Genomic DNA, 22434 nt, shown 5'->3' with positions numbered 1-22434 from the left:
GGCCAAGTCATTGGAGCTAACTACGTGTTTCCTTAAATTCAATTCCTTTGTAAATCAACCAAACACAGTGTTTCCATTGGCTGCAGAATGTCATGTAGGACACGTTCAGTCTGCTAACTTAAACAACAGGCCTCAGAAAATTGTTAATGCGCATGAAATGGTGTAAAGTTTAGGGGCAATGAATATGAAAATGAATGGCAGAAATAACACATAAGAAAGGGTGCTTAAGGGAATTTTTTTCACTGGAGCAAAATCCAGTAAAGTGCTGCAATTTTTTAAGCAAATGTGTTTTAAGAAGATCAAGAGAAGCCTGAGCTGGAATTCTAGTTTGATGGATGTCCTGCTTGGTTTTTCTAGAAGTGGAGATTAGCCTCGTGGCTGAGGACTGCAGAGGGGCGGGAGAGAGCGCGAGGGAGAGCGTATTTGGTAGGACTCATAAGTAGACTGGCAGCTTGGGTGAAATGTGAACCATATGAAGGCTAATGATGGTGCAGATGGGTTGCAAAGTTGGCTGCTCCTGGTCCCTCTGCTCCAGCTGCGCTGTATTTTGCTTGGCTCAGCCTGGCCAATGGTGAGCAAATAGTTTTATGTAATGCACTGCACCAGCCCACGGCCTCCAGCAGGCTCAAGCTAGGCTGCTGAGAGCCATGGAGATTACAGGGCTGCTGTACAGCTGTCCGCTCCTGCTAACCGAGGCGTTAGTGCTGTTTAATTCTCAAAAGCCTTTTAGAGTTCAGGCTGCTGTATCATGCGCTCTCAACAAGGCCCAAAGATGCAGGATGGAGGTAATGTGCCATATACTTGGCATTAACTGTGTATTTCTGCTGCACATGTTCTAGATTCAGTGGTTTCAGAGATGCATTTCTTTTCCACTTTGAGGTCCATGCGTATGGGAAGTATGTGATTGTTGTTTCAAATCAATTCCAGTGTAATATTTCTGTCTTCCATGCAGATAAGGCATTTGCTAATTTCCGCAGGTCTGAATGGCTTACTTGGATAGCATTCAGTCAAACAGTCAGTTGAGAGTACAGTAGATGCCTATTCTCTGAGCCACAGACTTGATAAGTGGCCTTCACAGACACATTTGTCATACTAGTGTGTTGAACTTCTTTCCTTTCCTTTCAGAGCTGTTGCCTCATAAGAGAAATGTGTACGATTGCCTCAGCAGACGTTTTAAACATTGAAAGGATTTTTGGCCTACTGAGCAGCATCTGTGAAACAGATCCTTCCACTGAAGTTTATTCAGTGTTTCTTGCCAGTTCTTATAAAGGACTAAATCAGTAATACACATCTTAGTATTAAAATAATGTAACTTTAGCACTTAGCTTGAATCTTAAATCTAAATCAAACCTTAAATGCTAGACCTTAATACTCCAAGGCTAAACTATACTAGGCCAATATTTTGTGTTTTTTATGATTTAACATTCAGCCGCTAATTGTGAGAAGGAATCTATTTATTGAGTATTTTATGATGTTCTTTAATGTATAAACAATAAGTGACTTTGACTGAGGTGAACAATGCCTAATCACAATGTTACAAGCTTATTAATAATTTTTTTTTGGCTCAGGATAAAACATGCGGATGGGTAGTGGGGAAAAATATAAAGATGAGATCTGCTTGTATTAGCTAGTTTACTCCACCAGCGACAGCTCACAGAATATTGTAGCATAGTTTTAACATTGTTAAAGAAACAAACAAAAAAAAAAAAAGAAAAAAAAAAGAATAAAAGTAATTATCCTTACAGGACAGTGCTGCAGTCCCCTCATTGTGTCCTCTTAGTGCAGTGTGCTGCTAATAAGCTGAAGAGATTAGCTGAGGTAGTCCAATTTGTTTGGAAATAGTAAAAGGCTAGCATTAGCTTTTAGCCTAACATAGATTCATTGCATGACAAGTTTAAGGTCTCCTTCTGTGGACACTGGCACAGAATGGTCCTGAGTCTGGAGGTGATGAGCTGCTCTCAAGTATCAACAACACCATATTCTCCTAAAGGCGCCATTGGTTCATGGTAAGTCACCTTCATATACCAGACTGCTCAAACACCACAGGAGGAAACACACAGCTAATCACATCACAGCATGCTTATGTGTTATTACAGGCTAGATTTGTTTCAGGATTGGATCAGAATCATTTTTCCTTTTGTTCCAACAAATGATCCAGCATTTTTGTCATTGTGCCTATACCCATCAATACCGATGAACCATGCTATTTATTTGATTTACGAGCCTTTTGAAACTACTGGCATCTTTAGGCCTAAAGAAGGTACATCATCTACATTGGCTGAACTATGACAATGGGCATGAATACACATATGAATACACTATACGTACAGAGGTTTGTAGACACCTGCTCCTCCAGAGTTGCTTTTGAAATCAAGGGTAACAACAGGAGCAGCCTCTACTGTCCTGCAAAAGTCTTGCACTAGATTAGGCAGTAAATATGGGGGACCTGCTGTACAACATAACGGAGTATTGCAGCCCCCCCCTGGTCTGAAGCCTCCCAAAAAGATTATTTTGGAACATTGCTGTGCAGATTTGATGAAAGCATTAGTGAGGTCGGGTACTGAGAATGGGTTATTAGTTGTAGTTAAAAAATGCCTCTCAAACATATCCCAGGGTTAATGGCTGGGGCTCTAGAGAAGTCGGTCCCACTGGTCCACAGCCTAGTGCTGTCCACCGGATGGCACTGGGCATGGTGTCGTTAGACTCAAGCCAGAGCGTCCTGTTATATTGACAGTGCTTTTCTATGGAGATTAAACAAGCTGTGCATATGCAACTAAATGCATGTATCAGTAATAGGTGTAAAGAAGCTGAACTCGCTCATTTAAAGGAGTTATGATTTCAGATATGTTTGTACATGTGTGTAAATTATTACAGTTGCAAATCAATCCTGAAAAAAATAATCACAATTCAACTAAAAATCATAATATTGGCACAAATCTACACCATGGCACTGAATTATGCATTAGTCAAGTCAAGTCAAATTTATTTGTATAGCGCTTTTTACAACTGTTGTCGTCACAAAGCAGCTTTACATAATTAGTACCTAATAAAGGACAAAGACAGAGAAGAAAGAAGAAATAACATGAAGGGTCAAAGACCCCCGTGAGCAAGCCAACGGCGACAGTGGCAAGGAAAAACTCCCTCAGAGCTGGAGGAAGAAACCTTGGGAGGAACCAAGAGGGGGACCCAACCTCACAAGGGGGACCCATCCTCCTCTGGCCAGACTATTTAAACATTAATGATAAAAATTACCAAAGCAGATACAACAGAAAGTTAATAGTGGTGATATTAATAGTGTCAGACAGACACGAGTCCATCTAGGTTTCAGCAAGGCCACCAAACAGGCAGCAGCGGCAGGCGGGTGAGCCATGGGTGGTGGCGGGTTGGGGGGGACCCGCTGGCCGGACTGGTAGGTGGCAGCTGGTTAGACGCAGGTAGAGGGGACCTCAGCGGGCAATCTTCCAGCAGGTCGGGCTGGGTGGCCATTTACTCGAAGAAGGTAAAAAGAGAAAAGTTAGTTCTAAGAGGAATTTTATGGAGGGCAGAGAATGTTGAGCATCAGCATCAGGGTATGTCTGACGATTCCAGCAGGTCTGATTATCACAGCATAATTAAAAGGAGAGAGCCAGAAGGTAACACGAACACGGGCGCACCCTGAGAACACCAGCATCTATCTGCTCCACCGTCAACAAACCTGAGTGATCGCGTGTAAGCAGCGAGACGACAGCTCCAGCATCTCAGTGTACTACAATTCCCTGGGTCCACAAACCCCTGGACCTGCAGCCCTTATCTAAGAAACATTAATTACCAAAAGCTAAACTAAACATATAAGTTTTCAGCTTAGATTTAAAGATTGAGACTGTGTCTGAGTCCTGAACATTATCTGGAAGGTTATTCCAGAGTTGGGGGGCTTTATAAGAAAAGGCTCTTCCCCCTGCTGAGGTTTTCTGAATTTTTGGAACGAGTAAGAGTCCAGCACCCTGAGATCCATATATACAATAAGATCCTGCAGATACTCAGGAGCGAGGCCATGTAAGGCCTTATATGTTAATAGAAGAATTTTGTATTCGATACGGAATTTAACTGGGAGCCAATGAAGTGCTGATAGAACTGGACTGATATGGTCCAATTTTCTAGTTTTAGTAAGGACCCTGGCTGCAGCATTTTGCACCAGCTGAAGTTTATTGAGGTTCCTGCTGGAACAACCTGACAGTAGTGCATTAGAGATCAGTCGGACCTGAGCATAACCTACAGTAACCTCTCTACTCCATTACCTCACTTATACCAGTGCCTGCTGCTCATCCATATCCTTAGTTTGTCTATAAAGGTTGATGACTCACTGTGGGCAGAATTCACAGCTTTCCCGCCGCTCCCTGGTAGTGGCATGGCTCATGGCACGGCTCTGGCTTGCTCCCAGCCTCAAGCCTGGGCACCAGCTGCTTCTGCTGCTGCGCTGGTATGGGAAACATGTGGAGTGGAGAGAGTGCAGACAGTGCCAACAGGAGGTGCCTCCTCACTGGGGAAGTGCAGGGTCCAGCCAGGCAGCGGCAGGAGAGCCAGAGGAAAGCCTTGTACTGACATCCCACACAGGAAGGATGCCTTCCAAACGCCTACAATGTCAGGTCCAGGCTATAAATCTCTGCTGCAGGGGGACAGGGGTTAACGTGTGGAAGCAGGTTAGCTTCTTTGAAACCAGCTGGACTGTTTGGGGGTCTGATGGGTTGTGTTTTGGTTTCGCTCTGCTTCCTTCACAAAACCTTCATCAGTCAGTGGGGTGCTGCAGAATCAGCTTCCTATTGCTGTACTGTACAATACCTCACATCTACAAACCTCTAGCATTCTCTGGGGTATGGTTTACCACTTATTGTGGTATCCACTTATAAAAAAAAATATTTCTCATATTACTGTCTGTTCCTTTTGATTCTGAAATATGTTATCAAAAATAAAAACAATAATAGATGAATGATGGATACATTGTTAGAGACAGAAGGCCATATTCATAAGACTCCATGGCATGCAAAGGAAGTCCTATTCATAAAGTCAATGTGGCGGCAATAAGCTACACTCTAAAAATCATCATGTTAATAAACTACTGCATTGTAATGAAATTCAGTGTAAACTGAGCCTAAGCCTCAATCCAAACAGATCAAAAAAGGACTTTTAAATATAATGGTTAATTATACTGTGTTGCTAACCCCCGTGGCCTGAAGGTTAGAGAAGCGGTCTTCTGAACAGAAGGTCAGGATGCGACTGAAGTGCCCTTAGGCCCGAGGAGCAAGGCAGCTAACCCACCAACTGCTCCTCAGGCACCACAGCTAGGGCAGCCCACAGCACTCGGGGCACATGTGCTCACTATTCCCTAGTGTGTGTGTGTGTTCACTGCATGGATGGGTTGAATGCAGAAGACAGATTCCTATGTGTGCAACAGCAGTGGTGATTAAGTGATTCCAGATCATCATCTTCTTATCAAAATGTACCATCATTCTGGTTTAGATGTTATTTGTTTATGGGCTGGTGGTGTGTTACGAATCACGAACAGCATATGCTAATGGGGCAAAAGAGGGGTAGTGCCATGTATCATTGAAACAGTCAAACACACCACTAATCATGGTTTAGAAATGAAGACACATTAAAAAAAATATGACATTAGGATATATATCAATTGTAATATACACAATATAGTTATTGCATATACAGTGCATGCAGAAAATGCTTTTATGTTTCACTAGTAAATGGTGTAAATTCAAAATTACTGCAGAGACGTTCTAGAATAAAACTTCACTGAAAACCTGAACAAGCTATAACACGCCACAGTAGTTAGCATATAGGGAAGGGAAGTTGCCCAATCACCCTGGTATTGGTTGAGTTCAAATCTTCTGTTAACAAAGAATAGGAAGTGTCTTACATTACAAGTTGAACAGGTTGTGATTCATTCACAGTAAAATAAATGCAGTTTTTATGAGTGTTTCCCTAAAGCTGACTACAATGTCTGTCACACTAAAGACATCATTATATGTCTTACCATGATGCTGCGCTGCTGTTTTTTCTGTTAAATTTTATATGAATCTTCCCAGTAATATGTCTCAGCAAAATAGCCTGCTGTTGTGTTGTATTCATGGCAAAAAAGATCATGGCAACAAATGTTTGCTCTAAAAAATATATGAATATTTATTAATGTGTGCAGAGAATTACAATAAGGAATCAGACAAAATTAATAATAAATTTCCAGTTGATTCAGACAATGTTCTGGCTATTTCTAAACAGAACACCCTACTGATCTCTTCACTAATGCTCAGCTGGAGTGCTGGATTTTGGGGCCTGCATAAGATTGTCACTGCCAACTGCTAGTAGTGTTACACAAGTTCAGAGAAAAGAAGTCTGGACTCAAGAGTTCAGGGGCGCTCCAGCATCATGAAGAGCGTCCTCTCTTCAGAAGCATCGCAGCCTTGGGGGGGCTCCCTGTCTGGTATTAAATCTCTTTGTTCTTCTAAACTCCATGTGTACATGAAAGGCAGGAGCAGGGTGCCAACAGAAGAGCCATTGTTGCTGTGTGTATGCTTCTCCTGCTCCCCCGGCGTCCTCAGCCGTGCCACAGCCACAGCAGCCTGGGCCAGACCTCTCAGTCAGTGGAAGGGGGGGATGTACATTCATGTGCTATAGATCATGGGATTCAAGTCATGAAGATTAGGCCCAGGGCCGTGCTGTGTCAGAAAGAGTATTTGCACATTAAGTGATAAAGGGGGTCCTGACTACATATGAGTGCATCGTCTTAAACATGAATTGGACTTTAAAGCTAGTTTTGCTACTTTACAGTTCGAGATGGATCATATTGATTTGCACTACAGAGCAAAGGTTTGGAATCACAGTTAAGGTTTTTACCAGTATGAACCCATTTTCCGATAGATTTTGGTTGCAATGTATAAAATGATTTAAATTTGTGAGATTTGGGTTATCAGTTTACATATCATAATGTAAACAACAGCCAATTTCCAGTGAAAAAATGGCAAAAATGTATGAAAATTGATATTTATTGTATCATAGCATCTATGGACTGTTACACTCTATACTGTTACTGTACGCTTTGGTGAACTCTGGATTAGATTGTGATGAAGTTGCTCCAGTGGCTTGTCCAGCTCTTATGTCAGCACCCAGCTGTGCTCTAGTCAGTCAGTGCAGGTGACATTGGGGGGGTTGCCAGCACTAGTGCCCGTGAGTTTTATTGGCCCTGGCATTCTGGGCAGTATTGTTCACAGTGCATTGTGTGTGAGGACTCAGTGGGGAAACAGCTGTGGCTGACGGATTTTCCAGACCTGTTTTGTTGGCAGCGTGGTGTGCCATGTCAGAAGCCTTCATCAGGGTCCGGCTTTGATCAACGTACTCGTCCATACATTCCTCTCTTTGCCTCTCTTCCTCCCTGTAAACTTTCAAGCTCACCGGCCTGAGCGGTAGGCAAAAGTGTACATGAAAAGCAGCTCTCAATGGAGGAAATTAGTCATCTCCAACTTTCATGAAAGTGAACACTCTGAACACTGAAGGTTTGGGGGAAAAGGGTTGTCAATGACAGTTTTGTCATTGCCATTTTTCACCCACTAGCTAGGACATAATGATGCCACCAGTGCTGGGAAGGGTGAAGGCTAGCATGTACTTCCTCTGAGACTCATGAAGCCAGACAATCACATCAAACTGCCACTAGCACGACATCATTGGATATCTCAGTGTGGTTGGAAGACAATGCTAACATCCCATTCTGGTGCCTTTATTCTCTCTTGGACTCTCAGATATAAATGGCTGTGGCTTCACTGGAGCCAACCATAAGATGGCTGTGCCACCCAGGAGCCAATTTCTGGTAACGAGTGATTGTAGTCTCACAAGTCAGACCCAATTGTTGGTACAAAGTTCCAAATCGTTTATCGCATAGCTTGCCCAAGAACCACCTCCTTTGTACTGAGGTGTATTTCAGTGTGTACAATGGGGGAAAAAAAGTATTTAGTCAGTCACCAATTGTGCAAGTTCTCCCACTTAAAAAAATTAGAGAGGCCTGTAATTGACATCATAGGTAGACCTCAACTATGAGAGACAAAATGAGAAAAAAATTAAGAAAATGCCATTGTCTGATTTTAAAAGAATTTATTTGCAAATAATATGAAAATAAGTATTTGGTCACCTACAAACACGCAAGATTTCTGGCTGTCACTGACCTGTAACTTCTTCTTTAAGAGGCTTCTCTGTCCTCCACTTATTACCTGTATTAATGGCACCTGTTTGAACTCGTTAACAGTATAAAAGACACCTGCCCACAACCTCAAACAGTCACACTCCAAACTCCACTATGGTGAAGACCAAAGAGCTGTTGAAGGACACCAGAAACAAAATTGTAGACCTGCACCAGGCTGGGAAGACTGAATCTGCAATAGGCAAGCAGCTTGGAGTGAAGAAATCTACTGTGGGAGCAATAATCAGAAAATGGGAGACCTACAAGCTACAACCTACAACAACTTGCACAATTGATGACTGACTAAATACTTTTTTCCCCACTGTATCTGTGTTGTGTAACCCTGTCTGCAGCTTCTGACAGGTGGGATCTCTGGTGACTCTTGGGAAGGGGAAGTGACTCAGTATCGGTGGTTGAAGTCACATCCTGGCACAAGGCAGTTGATTCTCTCTTAACTCTTCTTTAGATGCGGGGCTCCACAATGACTATAATCTTAACAATAGCAACAACATCAACACCAACACTACAGAAACATGACTGCATGCATGTATATGGTGTTCAGAACAGCGAAGCACAAATCATGCAGTATACACTGATCAGCCAAAACATTAAGTGGAAGAGGATCGTCTTCATCCACAGTGGCATCTGTGAAGGGTGGATATATTAGACAGCGAGTGAACAGTCAGTTCTTGAAGGTGACGTGTTAAAAACAGGAAAAATTGGTAAGCATAAGGATCTAAACTACTTTGACAAGAGCCAGATTGTGATGGCTAGATGACTGGGTCAGAATATCTCCAAAGCCGCAGGCATGTCTTAAGGTGTTTTTTCTGGGATGCAGTGGTCAATACCTACCAGAAGTGGTCCGAGAAAGGACAACCAGTGAACTGGCGCCAGGGTCATAGGCACCTAAAGCTCATTGATGCTTGTGCAGACAGGACAGCTGCTAACATCTTGGTGCCAGATACTGCAGGACACCTTCAGAGGTCTCGTGGAGTCCATGCCTCAAATGATCAGATCTGTTGTGGTGGCATAAGGGAGACCTACTCAGTATTAGGACAGTGGTGCTAATGTTATGGATGATTAGTGTTTAGCTAAATGGCTTGTGTAGTTGGTAGTAGTTGGTTGGGCTGTGTGAAGGCCAACCAACTACTACCAACTACACAAGTCATTTAGCTAAACACCAATCAGCCATAACATTAATACCACCGTCTTAATACTGAGTAGGTCTTCATACATATAAAAACTCTTTTAATGAGGACAGTATTTAAAAATGATGATGTGCCTGATGAGTGAAATTTCGGTTCTGTGTCTAGTACATAGACAAAATTGCTCATTCATTTATGTGCATTTCAGATGGTCATAGGGTGGGGGTGCTGAGGGAGCTCACTGATGGGTGATGTCACACCGGTGGGAATAAACAGGCCACCGTAGTTAGGAGTTTAGTGACGTGCTGAGTTTGAATTAAAAGGGAAAGCAAGTAAACCTGGATGAACTAGTCTGCCAGATGTGCCTCATATCAGTCGCAAACACCACTAAGACCATTTAGTCGACTTTGTGCTCTCAGTATGAGACTTTATCCGCGTATGTGATATAAGCCAAGTCCAAGTCCAGTTTAATATTTGTAATGGTCAGACTCACGTTTTTTTTTTAAATGTGTCCGTAACCCTGTGAGCAAACTGAACTTTGTATTTCATTGTTTTTTGGCTTTAAAATAATGCAGGATGAGATGGTAGCAAAAGAAGCCACGTAAACTATCCTCGATACTTGCACTATCCTTGATCTTACACTATTCCCCATCGCCTGGTAATACTGAATAATAGTAGATGGTATGAAAAAAGTGAATACTGCCCGACCTTAGCAATTAGCACATGTTTGGAGAAAAAATGTGTTCAGAGTGTTAAAGATATGTATCATCTTTAACTTAAGGTTGGAATTCAGGTCATGTTTTACCTGCTTAGCTATTCATAGTAACAGAGGTTTTAATCATGGGTGCCTAAGTGTTTGCATTATACTATATATCTACACAAAATGTTTAGTATGTGGATAATGTGACATACTGTATATGCTGTATATATTGATTTATACTATACTTTATTTTTAACTGCGTTTTTGAAAATGTCATATTGTGGTTTATCGAATACACTGCTCCGTTGGTAACTCTTTTTTTCTTGTTTGACAAACAGTGGCAAGCTAAAATGCTAAAATACTTGTTTAACTTGTGACAATCTGCCACACTGTATGTTCACGTTGTGGATAATGTCAGTTTATGTCACCTCACAGCAGGATCAACTGAGCACAGCAGGGCAAAATAGCCTAAAAAATAACAAAATTGGATCAGGTTCTGTATAACTGAAGGCATAACAGTACAATATCAGTGTTTAATAATGATCTTTCAGATGGAATTGTAAAATTTCTAGTTGCATCTTAAGGCATTATGGAAAGTTTCTATCTCTCGTTATTTAGACCATATAATGTATGGTCTAATTTATACACAAAAGTGCAGTGGTTCTTTGCCTGGTTAAATGGATCTTCTGTTTAATAGAGATATTTGTTTGTGTGTCTCTTTAAAGATATAAAAAATAATGTTCTCTATAGCACCAAAATGCTGGGTTATTGCTATGAGTGAAAGAACCTTCATTTAGTTCTATATGAAACCTATTTTGCTAAAAGTGTAGCATATGGAACCTTGGCTCTGATCATATAGGTGCTGTCGATCAGTTGTGCATGGTCTCTTAGGAAGAGAGAGAACTGTAGCCTGAGGAAGTGGTGAACAGTGGGGTGAGTCATCGCTGTGGGCTTGCTTTCAACAGATGGTTTTCAGGCCTCGTCCTCGCCAGGCGAATATTCTGGGTATTTAACACCAGGCTCTCTGCACTGCATGCTTCCTAGCTGGGGTAATCTCCTTTCGAGGGGAGTTGTTCCACATAAATGTGTGTGTCCCGTACATCATGGTCCTCCCATCCCTTTCTGTCATGTTGATACTTTGAAATTGTAATAGATAGATAGATAGCTTTGCATATGGATTTCATACTCTTGCATAAATTGAGGAAGCAAAACTGTAAAGCATGTTGAATTGCCAGGGGAAAAAATAGAAAAACTGCTACTTGCATAGGCAGATGTGTTTTTTCGGTACTTTTAGATGTTGTCTTGTAAACCCTTAAATGGAGTTTGCGGTGGCGTTTTTCTAAAACTTCCTTGTTAGCTGTGGTGTTAGAACCAATGTCTTCCTACCGTCCTCTTGATTGTAGCTCCCTCTAGGACTAGCAGTTCTCTCGAGACTAGGTAGATAAGGACTTAACACATATCTCCCTAGATATTGCAAACCCAGCCATTGCCTCTTTACATCTCCAGCTCCACTGCACCAGCTAACAGACATCTATGCTGGCCAACATCGCTGTGATGAGGGGAGAGTGTGCCATCTACCCACCCCGGAGAGAGCATAATTGTCGCTCAATTAGCTCAATTGTATTTATTTCTAATACATTTTTCTGAACAAAAACATTTTCAACAAATGCATTAACTAGCTAATGTTCCTATTCACACTCAGTTTGTATAGTGACATACATAATCAAATTAGTACATTAATAAAAAATGGTTAAGTGATGTCGCTGCCTAATAGTCGGCATATATATATCGTTAATTATAAACATTTTAGTTTTATCACTGTGTCTGATGCTGCCTACTCAAGCAGTATTTGAAGGCAAGAAGTTACAGAATTGTGTCCGAAACGAATATTTGTATAGAATACTGCCTGCTAATGTACCTTCATCCTGACAATTTATAAAGGAAGTTTGGTAGGAGAGCTGGGCAATATGACGATATTTTATCATATTGTGATACATTTTGTAATCATGATAATATTCTTTTCTAAACATATCGAGGATACTGTTATACACTGATAAACACTGATCAACTGCAAGTTTCATTACAAACAGTGTAATTAGACTGGTTTCATAAGATAAAGTGCAGCAGATGTTGCATAGAAAGGAGAGTCTCTGAAATGTGGTTTATAAGAATCTGTCGCTACTGATGTTTTTATTGTGATGAACATGTATCATGAAAAACATCTTTAAATATCCTGATATAGTATTTTTACCATATATCCAGCCCTACTTGGTTGTATCATTGGATAAATAAGGCAGTGGAAAATACAACATTGCTGCCTTTACAAATCAGCAAGAAGAAGGTACCTTAGCAGAAGTAGACTCCGTAACCTCCTGCCTTCGAATACTGCTTGAGTAGGCAGCATTTATGACTTTTCAGAAACGGCCTATGGATTGCTAAAATAAACTTTATGTAGGGTTAGTGTGACCATGGCTTTTTAATTCAGCCACACGGTTACATACATGTTCTGATGTTGTTAGCTAGCTGTTTTGTTCAAAATACCAGGTGGCATTTTTACTGCAGTTTCTGCCTATAAACTGCCAGGATTCCACGGTACTGTGTGACACGCTCGTGCAGTGTGATAGGCTAATATAGGGTTTACAGCATCTGGTGTGAAATGGGCTTAAGTCAGCACCTTATTAGACAGGTGCTGAGTTCGGTTCCGGCTGGTCGTTTGCTTATCTCAGTTTGTTGGGAACATTATTAACAAACTCCCCATTTCTGTCCTCAGTTCCCAGAATGTGGATTCTTCGGCATGTATGACAAGATTCTGCTTTTCCGCCATGATCTGCACTCTGACAACATCTTGCAGCGACTAACGTCAGCCGAAGACATCCATGAAGGAGATCTGATTGAGGTGGTCCTCTCGGGTAAGTCCTTGGCTTACTGTGGCACATAGCGAGGTCCTCAGTACCTTCTTTGTGTTCGAAATTTTGCCAAAACTCAAGGTCATACATTTTGCCTCTTACCACAAATGTAGACTGTAAACGAGTTAGAAATGGTTTGAAATAATGAATTAGATGAATTTCAAATTATTATTATTTTTTTTCCAAATTAACTTTTTATTCTTTTAATTCTTTTTAAATTTTAATTACTGAGACTACTGACTGTATGCTTTGATGACTGTTGGCTGTAAGCTGTCATTACTTAGCTACATTAAACCATCTAGATTTAAATGACAGTTTTGTATAATCATGTTTTACATACATGTTTTCAACCCAGTGCTGGACAGTGTTAAAGATTGTGTTCTTTTTAAAACGATTGGATTTGACTAGACCGGAGACTTTAAATGGATGGACTGTGGAGACTGTGGCACACAACACCTTTACCAGATGTTCTGTGTCAGTAAAATGTCAGTAGAACCTGCGGTTGATCCTCCTTGAATGTCTGTGAACACTGACAGGTTAGATCCCTTAGGGCCCCCCGTTCACAATCAATTTTGTCCAGGCCCCACGTTAATGGAAAACACTGCATGTGTTGAGAGATTTAGGTTTGGACGCATCGACCCAGGGGTTTATTAACGTGTTTATTTGACAGGGACGGGGTTATGTAACATAACTTACATGCTTTAACTTTTAAAACATCCCAGCCTTCTGTAAGACTGTCATGAAGCATTTAGGGGTAAAAAAATAACAGTAGGTAAAAACCAGCATTTGCGTTTACAGAAGGCTCCTGGTGTTAAGGGCGGTTATGGACCTCGTTGTTCCTGTTCTCAATGGCTTTTGCATCCTGCACAGAGTGCTGCTCCATGAGCGCTGATTTTCCTGTCTGCGCTTTCTCCACAGGGAGTAATCCAGCACACCTGCTTCACATATCCTCCTCACACAGTGAGAGCCCACCAAAGTGTTTATGCTAGACCAGTGCAGTACCACCTAAAACTCAGCAAACTCTTTCTTACTAAAGAAGGTCTCATCATTCAACATTAGAGGCCCAGCACTACATTAATAGTACTACATTATTAATTAGCATAAAATGGCTATTTGAACAAAATGCTACAAGACATATGAGTGTAAAACTTGCTGTTTTGTAATTGGGAAATGTATAGTGGTTGTGGTTTGATCAGAACCCTGTCTGATCTGAAAACACATGCGAGAACTATTGCAATGTCATGCGCGAGACTCCTACAATGGATAAACTCCACCCCTGGCATGCTCCTCTCCATGTCTTGTGCTCTTATTGGCTGTAGCTAGTCACTGCACTAACATTCAGTCACAACACCTTTCACACTCCCGGACTCAGAGTTGCTGACAGGTCCAGATATTAAACCTGCTAGATATTTGTCTGGGGCTTGCGAGGCATCGGCGGTCACTCGGCAAGCTCTGTGAGCATGTCTTTCAGCATTTTACACAAAGAGACCGAGCCAGCGTTGCGTGAGCACCAATCCGCCTTTGACCTGAGGCTTTTGTTGACGATCTCCAAACAGTTAACTCAAACACTGGGCTTAAAATCTTGTTGTGAACCTTGTGTGAACCTGGCATTGGGGGGGGCGGGTTAAGGCATTTGATTGGGAAACAAATGCAGGTTGTGTCACAGCTGTACAGCTCTGTGTGTTTGAAAGCTTCCAAAACTAGCTTTACCTCCATGTTGGATATGTGACTAGTAAGCAAGCTTGATTTTGAGTGGTCAGACAAATGCCGCACTTAGGTGGGCTCTCATAACAAAAGCTAATGGTTATCCAGCTTAACAGTGAAATACCTGTTTTCTGCAAGTTTCCCACAGTTTCCTGTGGTCTTAATGAAATATCTGTGACAAGCGTTGGTCAAAGTGCCAAAGTGATCTAGCACCAACAGCACTTTTCTCACCCTGTCTAAACAACCCTGTTCAGAACGGCTGGTTTGAGTGCCCGTGCCTTTAAATGATTAAGAGCCACTGCTCACCCCACCCCCACTCTCCCACACCACATACACACACACACACACAGTTGTGATCCATGGTAGAGGGTGTAGCTACTCAGATGGTGGACGGTATAATTCTAATAAGACAGCTTGTGCTGAATGCTCGGTTTTCTCTGCTCTAGGCAGCCCACAAAACTGACAGGGTTGTCTTACTTCACAGTTTATGGGTCGGTAGGCCCTCAGATACCCAAATGAATCAGCACAAGTTCTAAAACATGTGTTTTTTGTGGTTTTCAGTGTTTGTTAGTGGTGTTGTGCGCTTCAGCAGTGAAAAGAAGTACACTTAAAAGGTCAGAGATTGACACTCTCGGTTCATCACTGTAAATACTACAGGTTGAATGCTCAGTAATTGTACCTATAGCACACCATAGCAAGTTATCTGCGGCTTAACACGCAGAGGTGCTCTCCATAACCCTCCTCTTTTCAGAGTCTGCTCGGACAGTCTCCTGATTGCGCTGGCTGTGGTAATAAAACATGTCTGAAGGAAAACAGGCCACACAGTGAGCGAGAGGGGAGGCAGCTTTGACTTGGCGCGGGGCTCAAAGGCTGAGAGCTTGTTTTTGTTGCAGTAAGCGATGGTAGTGGTTCTACTGTGGAGAAACGTGGGGATGTGAGAGCGCCTCTCTGCAGGGTCAGAGTGCGCCGGCCCCGCAGGACGTCCGTTACAGCGCGTTTTCATCCCACGTAGCGCTTCTGCAGCGGCTTCTGCAGCTGACTCTGTCTCGGCCCTGTCCTTTTAAGTGCTTTCAAATGTTCAAGCAGTGTGTTTTGGTAGGGCTTAAATTTCAGCAGAGAAGCTTTTTCGACACGTCTTTTGAAGAAAGGGCCATGGAAACGAAACAGAAAAGATCATTCGTTGCATAACTGCAGCGTTATTTGTTTTGTAGCGTCTGGGCCATCCTTTTGATATGGCCTCCCTCATTATCCACATTACCCGTCATTAATGTGCGCTGGCAGTGTTTGGGCACTTTATGACCATTTGATGAGTTCTGGGACGTTAGGGACATGGTTTTTACATAATGTAGCCTATGTGGTGTTTTCATGAATGCCTCATTATGAGTTTGTGCTAGCGCTCTGTACTGCTGCCTGGCATGTGACTCGCTGGCAGCTCCAGCGCTCCACTTTACCGCTTTGATCTCTGAAGAGGCGCGCTCTCTCGCGCCGTGCTGATTTGATCAAGCTAAAGAATCTTTGTCTCTTTTTTGGAGTCTGGTCCCATGTGTGGAAGCGAGCTAAAGCTTTCTCTGCATATTTTGGCTGCTGGATTTTTTCTTCTGTCCTGCTTTTCCAGGAAGAAAGTTAGATAAAAACTCGGAGCTCTTTAATATCTGTTCAAAAAAGCAGCTATATCTGACATTAAGTCTACTCTTCTCCTTAATACCTTAGTGTCTCAGTGCTGTTGTTGCATCTATTGGGAACAGAATGGGGTGACATTGTAAGGACAAAAGTATAAGGACACCTGCTTATTCTTTGTTTCTAATGATATCGAGGGCATTAAAAAGGGGTTTATCCTGAGTAACTGTCTCTACTGTCCAGGGAAGGCTTTCTACTAGATTTTGGAGCATTGCTGTGAAGATTTGATTGCATTCAGCGACAGGAGCATTAGTGAGGTCAGGATGTTGGATGATCACCAGCCCACCTCATCCCCAACTCACCCAAAAAGTACTGGATGGTGCACCATCATTCAAAAGAACGCAGTTCCACTGCTCCACAGCTCCATCCTGCAGAGCTTTCTACCCCTCTAGCCCACAACTGGCCAGATAGTTATCTGCTTTATGTTCTTTTGGCAGTACTTCTCTACAGGGACTAGATAAGCTGTGTGTGTGTGCATTTACACACCTGTGTCAGCAGTGGTGTGTGTGCAATTCTTGTCTTGTAAAGCCCATATAAGTCAGACGTTTCGTTTGATAGAGATGTCAGTTTGAAGAGGAGCTTCTCGGGCCGGGTTACAGTAGCTCTTTATGTACTGTGTGTCCAGCAAACTGCCAGAAAGCTTTAAAAATTTGTCCCAATCAGCCACAGATCGTCCAGACGAGATCACTTTTATCTGGAGAAATGACATTACATGTCATTTTACACTACAAAAGCTGTTACAGCTGTCCCTTTGATATGGAAGATGCAGGTGTCCATCAGTCTTGCACGGCTGCTCTGTTCAGTCCTCTGCTCCTCTTTGTGTGGATTCAGAGGAAGAATCAGAGACAGTGGCATGTCTGAAGCGGAGTTATTAGGGCTAAGAGGCCATTGCTATTAAACTTTACAGGTCAAATTGAATCCCTGTCTGTCTGCCTCTCTGTTGCTGGTCTGCGTTCTTCATTACAGCATCGTAGACAATTGAACAAAGGCCCTGACAGCAAGCCCTCTCACACATTCTGTCTGTTTAAACAGCAAGAGCCTGAACTTGTATAGTAGTTTTAGAGCAGTCATTGAACATTTTGACCATTGAAAAAACATATATTGAAATTATGAATCCATAGAATTAACATGCATAAGTAGAAATAAACAATTTTGGGGGCACTACATCTTTAATTAGCCAGTATATTCAATACTCAACATCCAGCACGCTTTAAATTGTCTTGAAGTTTAATCAAAATAGGAAAGACTGATCAGATAAAGTAGATATGAGATGGTACTTCCTCAAAGAGTGATTTAGAAATGGTTAACTCAGTGAGTTTATCGCTTCTGCTGTTTTTAAACACTTATTACTCAAGTACATTGGTTTATACGTCATTTTGAGATGCCTAAAACTTTTCCAGCTCTCTCTTTATATAAGAAAAATACTGGGTATTGGCACTGGCCCAGAATCCTTATATTAATGCATCCTTAATAACAGCACATAGCATTTCTAGAGACCCTTCCCATAAACTGTCTTCATTGTTTTCTATCCTTTTTAAAGGACGAGTCGTTACATTATAATTTATAAATGATTATAGATGCGAGAGAGATGGTTTTTATGAGACACAGATTAAGCTTGGCCCTAAACTACAAAGAGCTTTGGGGGAAGGAAAAAAAAAGATTGAATCTACATCCAGGAAGCCACTCTCAATTTTTGAATTTCCTCTAATCATCCAGTGATTTATAGTACAGCAGATGAATCATCCAGATAAGATCACTTTTATCTGGAGAAATATCTTTGAAATCATTGCTGTGCTGTAAAGTTCACTGACCCAACTTTCTGACTCACATCTGAATCACATCTGTGAATCACTGTCCCTGATTTACACTAAAGAAGAGTTTTGTAGCTATTGTACTGTACTGTTTGTGGTTTAGCCTTCAGCTGTGTTACACATGCCCCATCAAAGAGAAGACGTGCCAAGGCCTCTAGGTAGCAATGGAACTCTGAGTGGGAGAGGAATGAGTATTCTAAATGTCATATGAACATTGCTACACTGTGAAACAGCACAGTTGGACCTAGTTTTGAAAAAAAGTGATATTCAGTAATATTTATGCTTCATTGGCCAGTTTGTTAGGCATATTAGTCCACCAGCCTGCAATTAGATCACTGCAGACCAGATATTATTTGAATGGTGAACAATTCTCAGGAACGCAGTGGCCGTGTTGAGCTGGCTTTTGCACACCTCAGTGTCATGGCTGGGTTGAGAATAGTGTGGGATAGAAATACAATTTCAAGAAATTAAAGATTTTCTTATTTTTTGCGCATGCAAGTAAAATTCTAAAGCAGAAGTGGTGGATGACAACTTGTGGCTGCGCTTGTTAAACCAAAACACATATCATTTCAGTTGTCTATTTCCTGGGTGTGTGTGGGGCCCTTTCTGACCTGTCAGTGTTCATACTGAGTCATTGAGCTGGCCTACTTCACTGTTAGGATTTATTTGTCTGCGGCTTTTTTTCTCTGAAATCACTGTTAATAAAATCAAAATGCATGAACAGAACCAAAGCTTGTCTTCTGTTGTAATTTGTAGTCTTAAACATTAAACAGTTTTCTTCATGTTCTGTCTGTCATATTCGTTTCATTCATGTGCTGTTTTGTTTCGTTCCATCTGGGTTTTCAGTCCATTCTTTTGGTTGCGTTCTGTTTTAAGTTCCATTTTAATTGCAGCTCAAGCTACAGTAGAAGACTTCCAGATCCGGCCTCATGCCCTCTATGTGCACTCATACAAGGCCCCCACTTTCTGCGACTACTGTGGGGAGATGCTGTGGGGCCTCGTTCGTCAGGGCCTCAAATGTGAAGGTACTAATTACCCTTTCCAATACCTTATTTTACAGGCTTTGAAATATTTAAGTTTGATATTTCACCGTCATTTTTAAATGCAGTTTGAAATGTGTCCAGTAGACGGCATCGCTGTACTGGTGATGGTGTTTAAAATGCATGTAGCCTACTAAGCTGTACTTGGATTAGGACCACTATACTTATACCTACAGATTTCAGACATCAGACCTGTCCTGCGTTAGCGGTATACCAACCAGTTATCGCACTTGTTGTCCGATGGTTTCACGTTTTCTCACACACAGGATTTCTTTGGCATCTTTGCACTCTAAAGTGAGGTGACTTGAATGCATTAATTTATTATTATTTTCCTTATATTGATTGTATCTGTTGTATCTTCCAAATACTTTCTGTACGAATACCAATGCAATAAACAGTTATAATAAAATAAAGTATTATTAGAATATCTAGCCAGTCCTCGAACTGCATAGAAAGACTGCTAAATGCTATTTATCCTCTTGACTATTAGTATTGAATGTTTTGCACGAAAAAAGGTAAGAAGATGTAAAGAAAGGATGCAATTTTGTCCCAGTCTCAAATGTCGTCCAATATGTTTTCTTTTAGCTTTTCTTTAAAGTAGCTAAAAAGTAATGGAAACCTATAGCTGCCAAACTAGCACTGTAAACACCACAAGCCTAAATAATCACCCACTTGTCTTAAACCTTTGTTGTGTTGTTAAGTAATCTTTTATGTGGTTTCTGGCTCTGCATGGAGTACGGTAGATCTGTAAAACCAGACAAAAGTCCCTCACAACCCTTAGGTCTGTCTGCTGTTGCCCTTTTTTTTCTTGATTTTATTTGAGGTAAGTGTGTAAGGCATACAGGTCACACAGTGCTAATCTAGTGACCATAAACTTCCTTTACCAAACCTCTTGGCTGATTTACTGCATTTAGGATTTGATTTATTACCCCCAAAAGACTCAACATACTCTAAAATGGGTATACAAGCAATTTATAAACAAACTACAGTGCATCCCAAAGTGCTCCAAACAGGCCTCAGATCATAGGCTGCCTCCACACCAAACAGTAAGCCTCGAGTGTTTCCTAGAGCTTGCACGCTGAACACCCTGATTCAGTGTTTCTGGCAGACGACACACACTCAGGCACGCGCTGTCTTGCTGCACTGGCCTCCCGTCCACTTCATCCAGCCAGCTTTTGAAACTGAAATCAGGGGCTTTTTGAATGGAGCCCAGTGTGTCTATGCCAAGTGTTGGATGTGGCCTCCAAAGGCCGCAAAGCGAGCGTTTGCTGCCGCCGCTGCCGCCGTAATAAGCTAGGCTGATGGATACAGGCTGCTGCATTACACTCTTTCTCTCTCCCTTGAGACTCTCCTGAATATGCCAGCAAAGCAGCTTATGAACTATATATTTAATATAGTCTTAAATCTCACTAAAGCCATATCGAAATGGTTTTGAATGTGATCTGAGAGCTCTGAGAGTTTTTTTCCTAAGCTGTTCCATGGGGTGAGACTAGAGTGCAGATGTTTTAGTCTTCATTGAGACTGTAGATGTGGAGCCCTCTATTGGACATTTAGGGTAACACGATATAAAAGACAAAGGATACACACAAGTCCACTCACTGCCCCTCTGTGACTGATAAAGAGCTGTCAATAATGTTTTTAATGTCTCTTTCACACTTTTTTACAACAACTTACAGTTTTGTAAAAAAAAAAAAAAAAAAAAAAAAAGCCCAATTAGCTGGTTAACATTAGTGTTTTTAGCCATCTCATTTTTCTTTTCTTTTTTTTCTCACACGTAAACCTAAAGTTAGCTAGCTAATAGTCAAGTAACAGCCAGATATAGCTTTTTATTGACCATAATCTCTCACAAATTTATATTGTGGATATTGTGTTCACTCTGTGTTTGGTGTATATCTAATAAAATATTATATACTGTATATATAATGTATACATTATACTATAACAATATTATATAATGTTATAGTATAATGTTTATATTAGTTCTTTTTTAGCCAATGTCCTATCACAACTAAAACAGTTGCTGAAAGTTGCAGACAGATTTTTTAAAGACATTATAAAACCTTTAGTGGGTTTAGTAAAGCCTCCTAAATCTAGGAAAGTGTAGCTGCACACTAGAGTGAGGGTCACCCAGAGAGGTTAAGGCCAGTGGTGTGCTCCCCGCTTTGCAAGTATTATGCTGCATCACATTGTACACCATGTGTCCAAATGTTTGTGGACAGCTCTTCTAATGAATGCATCCACTGCTGACACAGATGTGCAAATGCACGCACGCACGCACGCACACACACACACACACACACACACACACACACACACACACACACACACACACACACACACACACACAGAGCTTGTCTAGTCTCTGAAGCAGATAAACATGAACTATTGGCACCATGCCTATTGCCATGTGGGGGCTAGAGCGGTATAAAGGTACCAGCATTGAGTTGTGGTAATGTGATAATGATCCATCCAGTACTTTTGGGTGAGCTGGGGATGAGGTGGGGTGGTCCTCGTCCAACATCCAACAAACCCTTTCCTGCACAGTAGAGACTGATACTCCAACAAAAGTAAAATACCCTTGATTTTAAAAGAAACAATGAACGAACAGGTGTCCCAATAATTTTGTCCATATAGTGGATTAGCCGTATTCACTACAGTTTGAAGTCATTAGATTGCACATCTACATGTCACTGTAACATATGGTGTTTCTAGTGTCTTCATGTTTTGCACCTGTCGTCTTCTCTTGCAATAATGTATGTTATTGCACAAAAATAACTTTATTGTGGACTTATTATAAAGTGTCTTCTGATGTGGAATAATGATGTCCACATGTAGTGTGAGTAGCATTATGTGAAGCACACTTGTCCGACATGTTCATGTATTCTCAGGTTGCGGGCTGAACTATCACAAACGATGTGCCTTTAAGATTCCTAACAACTGTAGTGGAGTGAGGAAGAGACGGCTGTCCAATGTGTCTCTGCCTGGCCCCTCGCTGTCTGTCCCTCGGCCCATGCCAGCAGAGCATGCAGTGGTGAACCTGGATGAGGTGAGGAACCCGTGGCCCATGTATTTAAAGTGATAATTCAGTTTTTAAAAATTACATTTAACAAAAAAGTTGTGGTGTTTGAAGTTTGCCTCTTTCGGTTTTTGCATGGTTTTAGCTTCTGGAGCTACAACATTAATGTAGCCAACAAGCCACAGTGAAGCGAACACTGATCAGACATAACTTTAGCACGACC

General features: G+C 41.5%; 1 protein-coding gene across 1 annotated transcript in view; it reads left to right on the top strand.

The window, feature by feature from the left end:
• The window catches only part of prkd3 (protein kinase D3), a 58549-nt gene that overhangs the window by 17691 nt on the left and 18424 nt on the right, over nt 1-22434 (top strand). Inside the window, exons 3-5 of the mRNA XM_072689485.1 lie at nt 12828-12966; nt 19049-19180; nt 22084-22241. Coding sequence (XP_072545586.1) covers nt 12828-12966; nt 19049-19180; nt 22084-22241 — 429 coding nt within the window. The remainder of the gene's footprint in view (nt 1-12827; nt 12967-19048; nt 19181-22083; nt 22242-22434) is intronic.

The sequence above is a fragment of the Salminus brasiliensis genome, chromosome 10 (assembly GCF_030463535.1).
Source record: "Salminus brasiliensis chromosome 10, fSalBra1.hap2, whole genome shotgun sequence".
NCBI lineage: Eukaryota > Metazoa > Chordata > Actinopteri > Characiformes > Bryconidae > Salminus > Salminus brasiliensis.
This window is presented reverse-complemented; position numbering and strand designations above follow the sequence as displayed.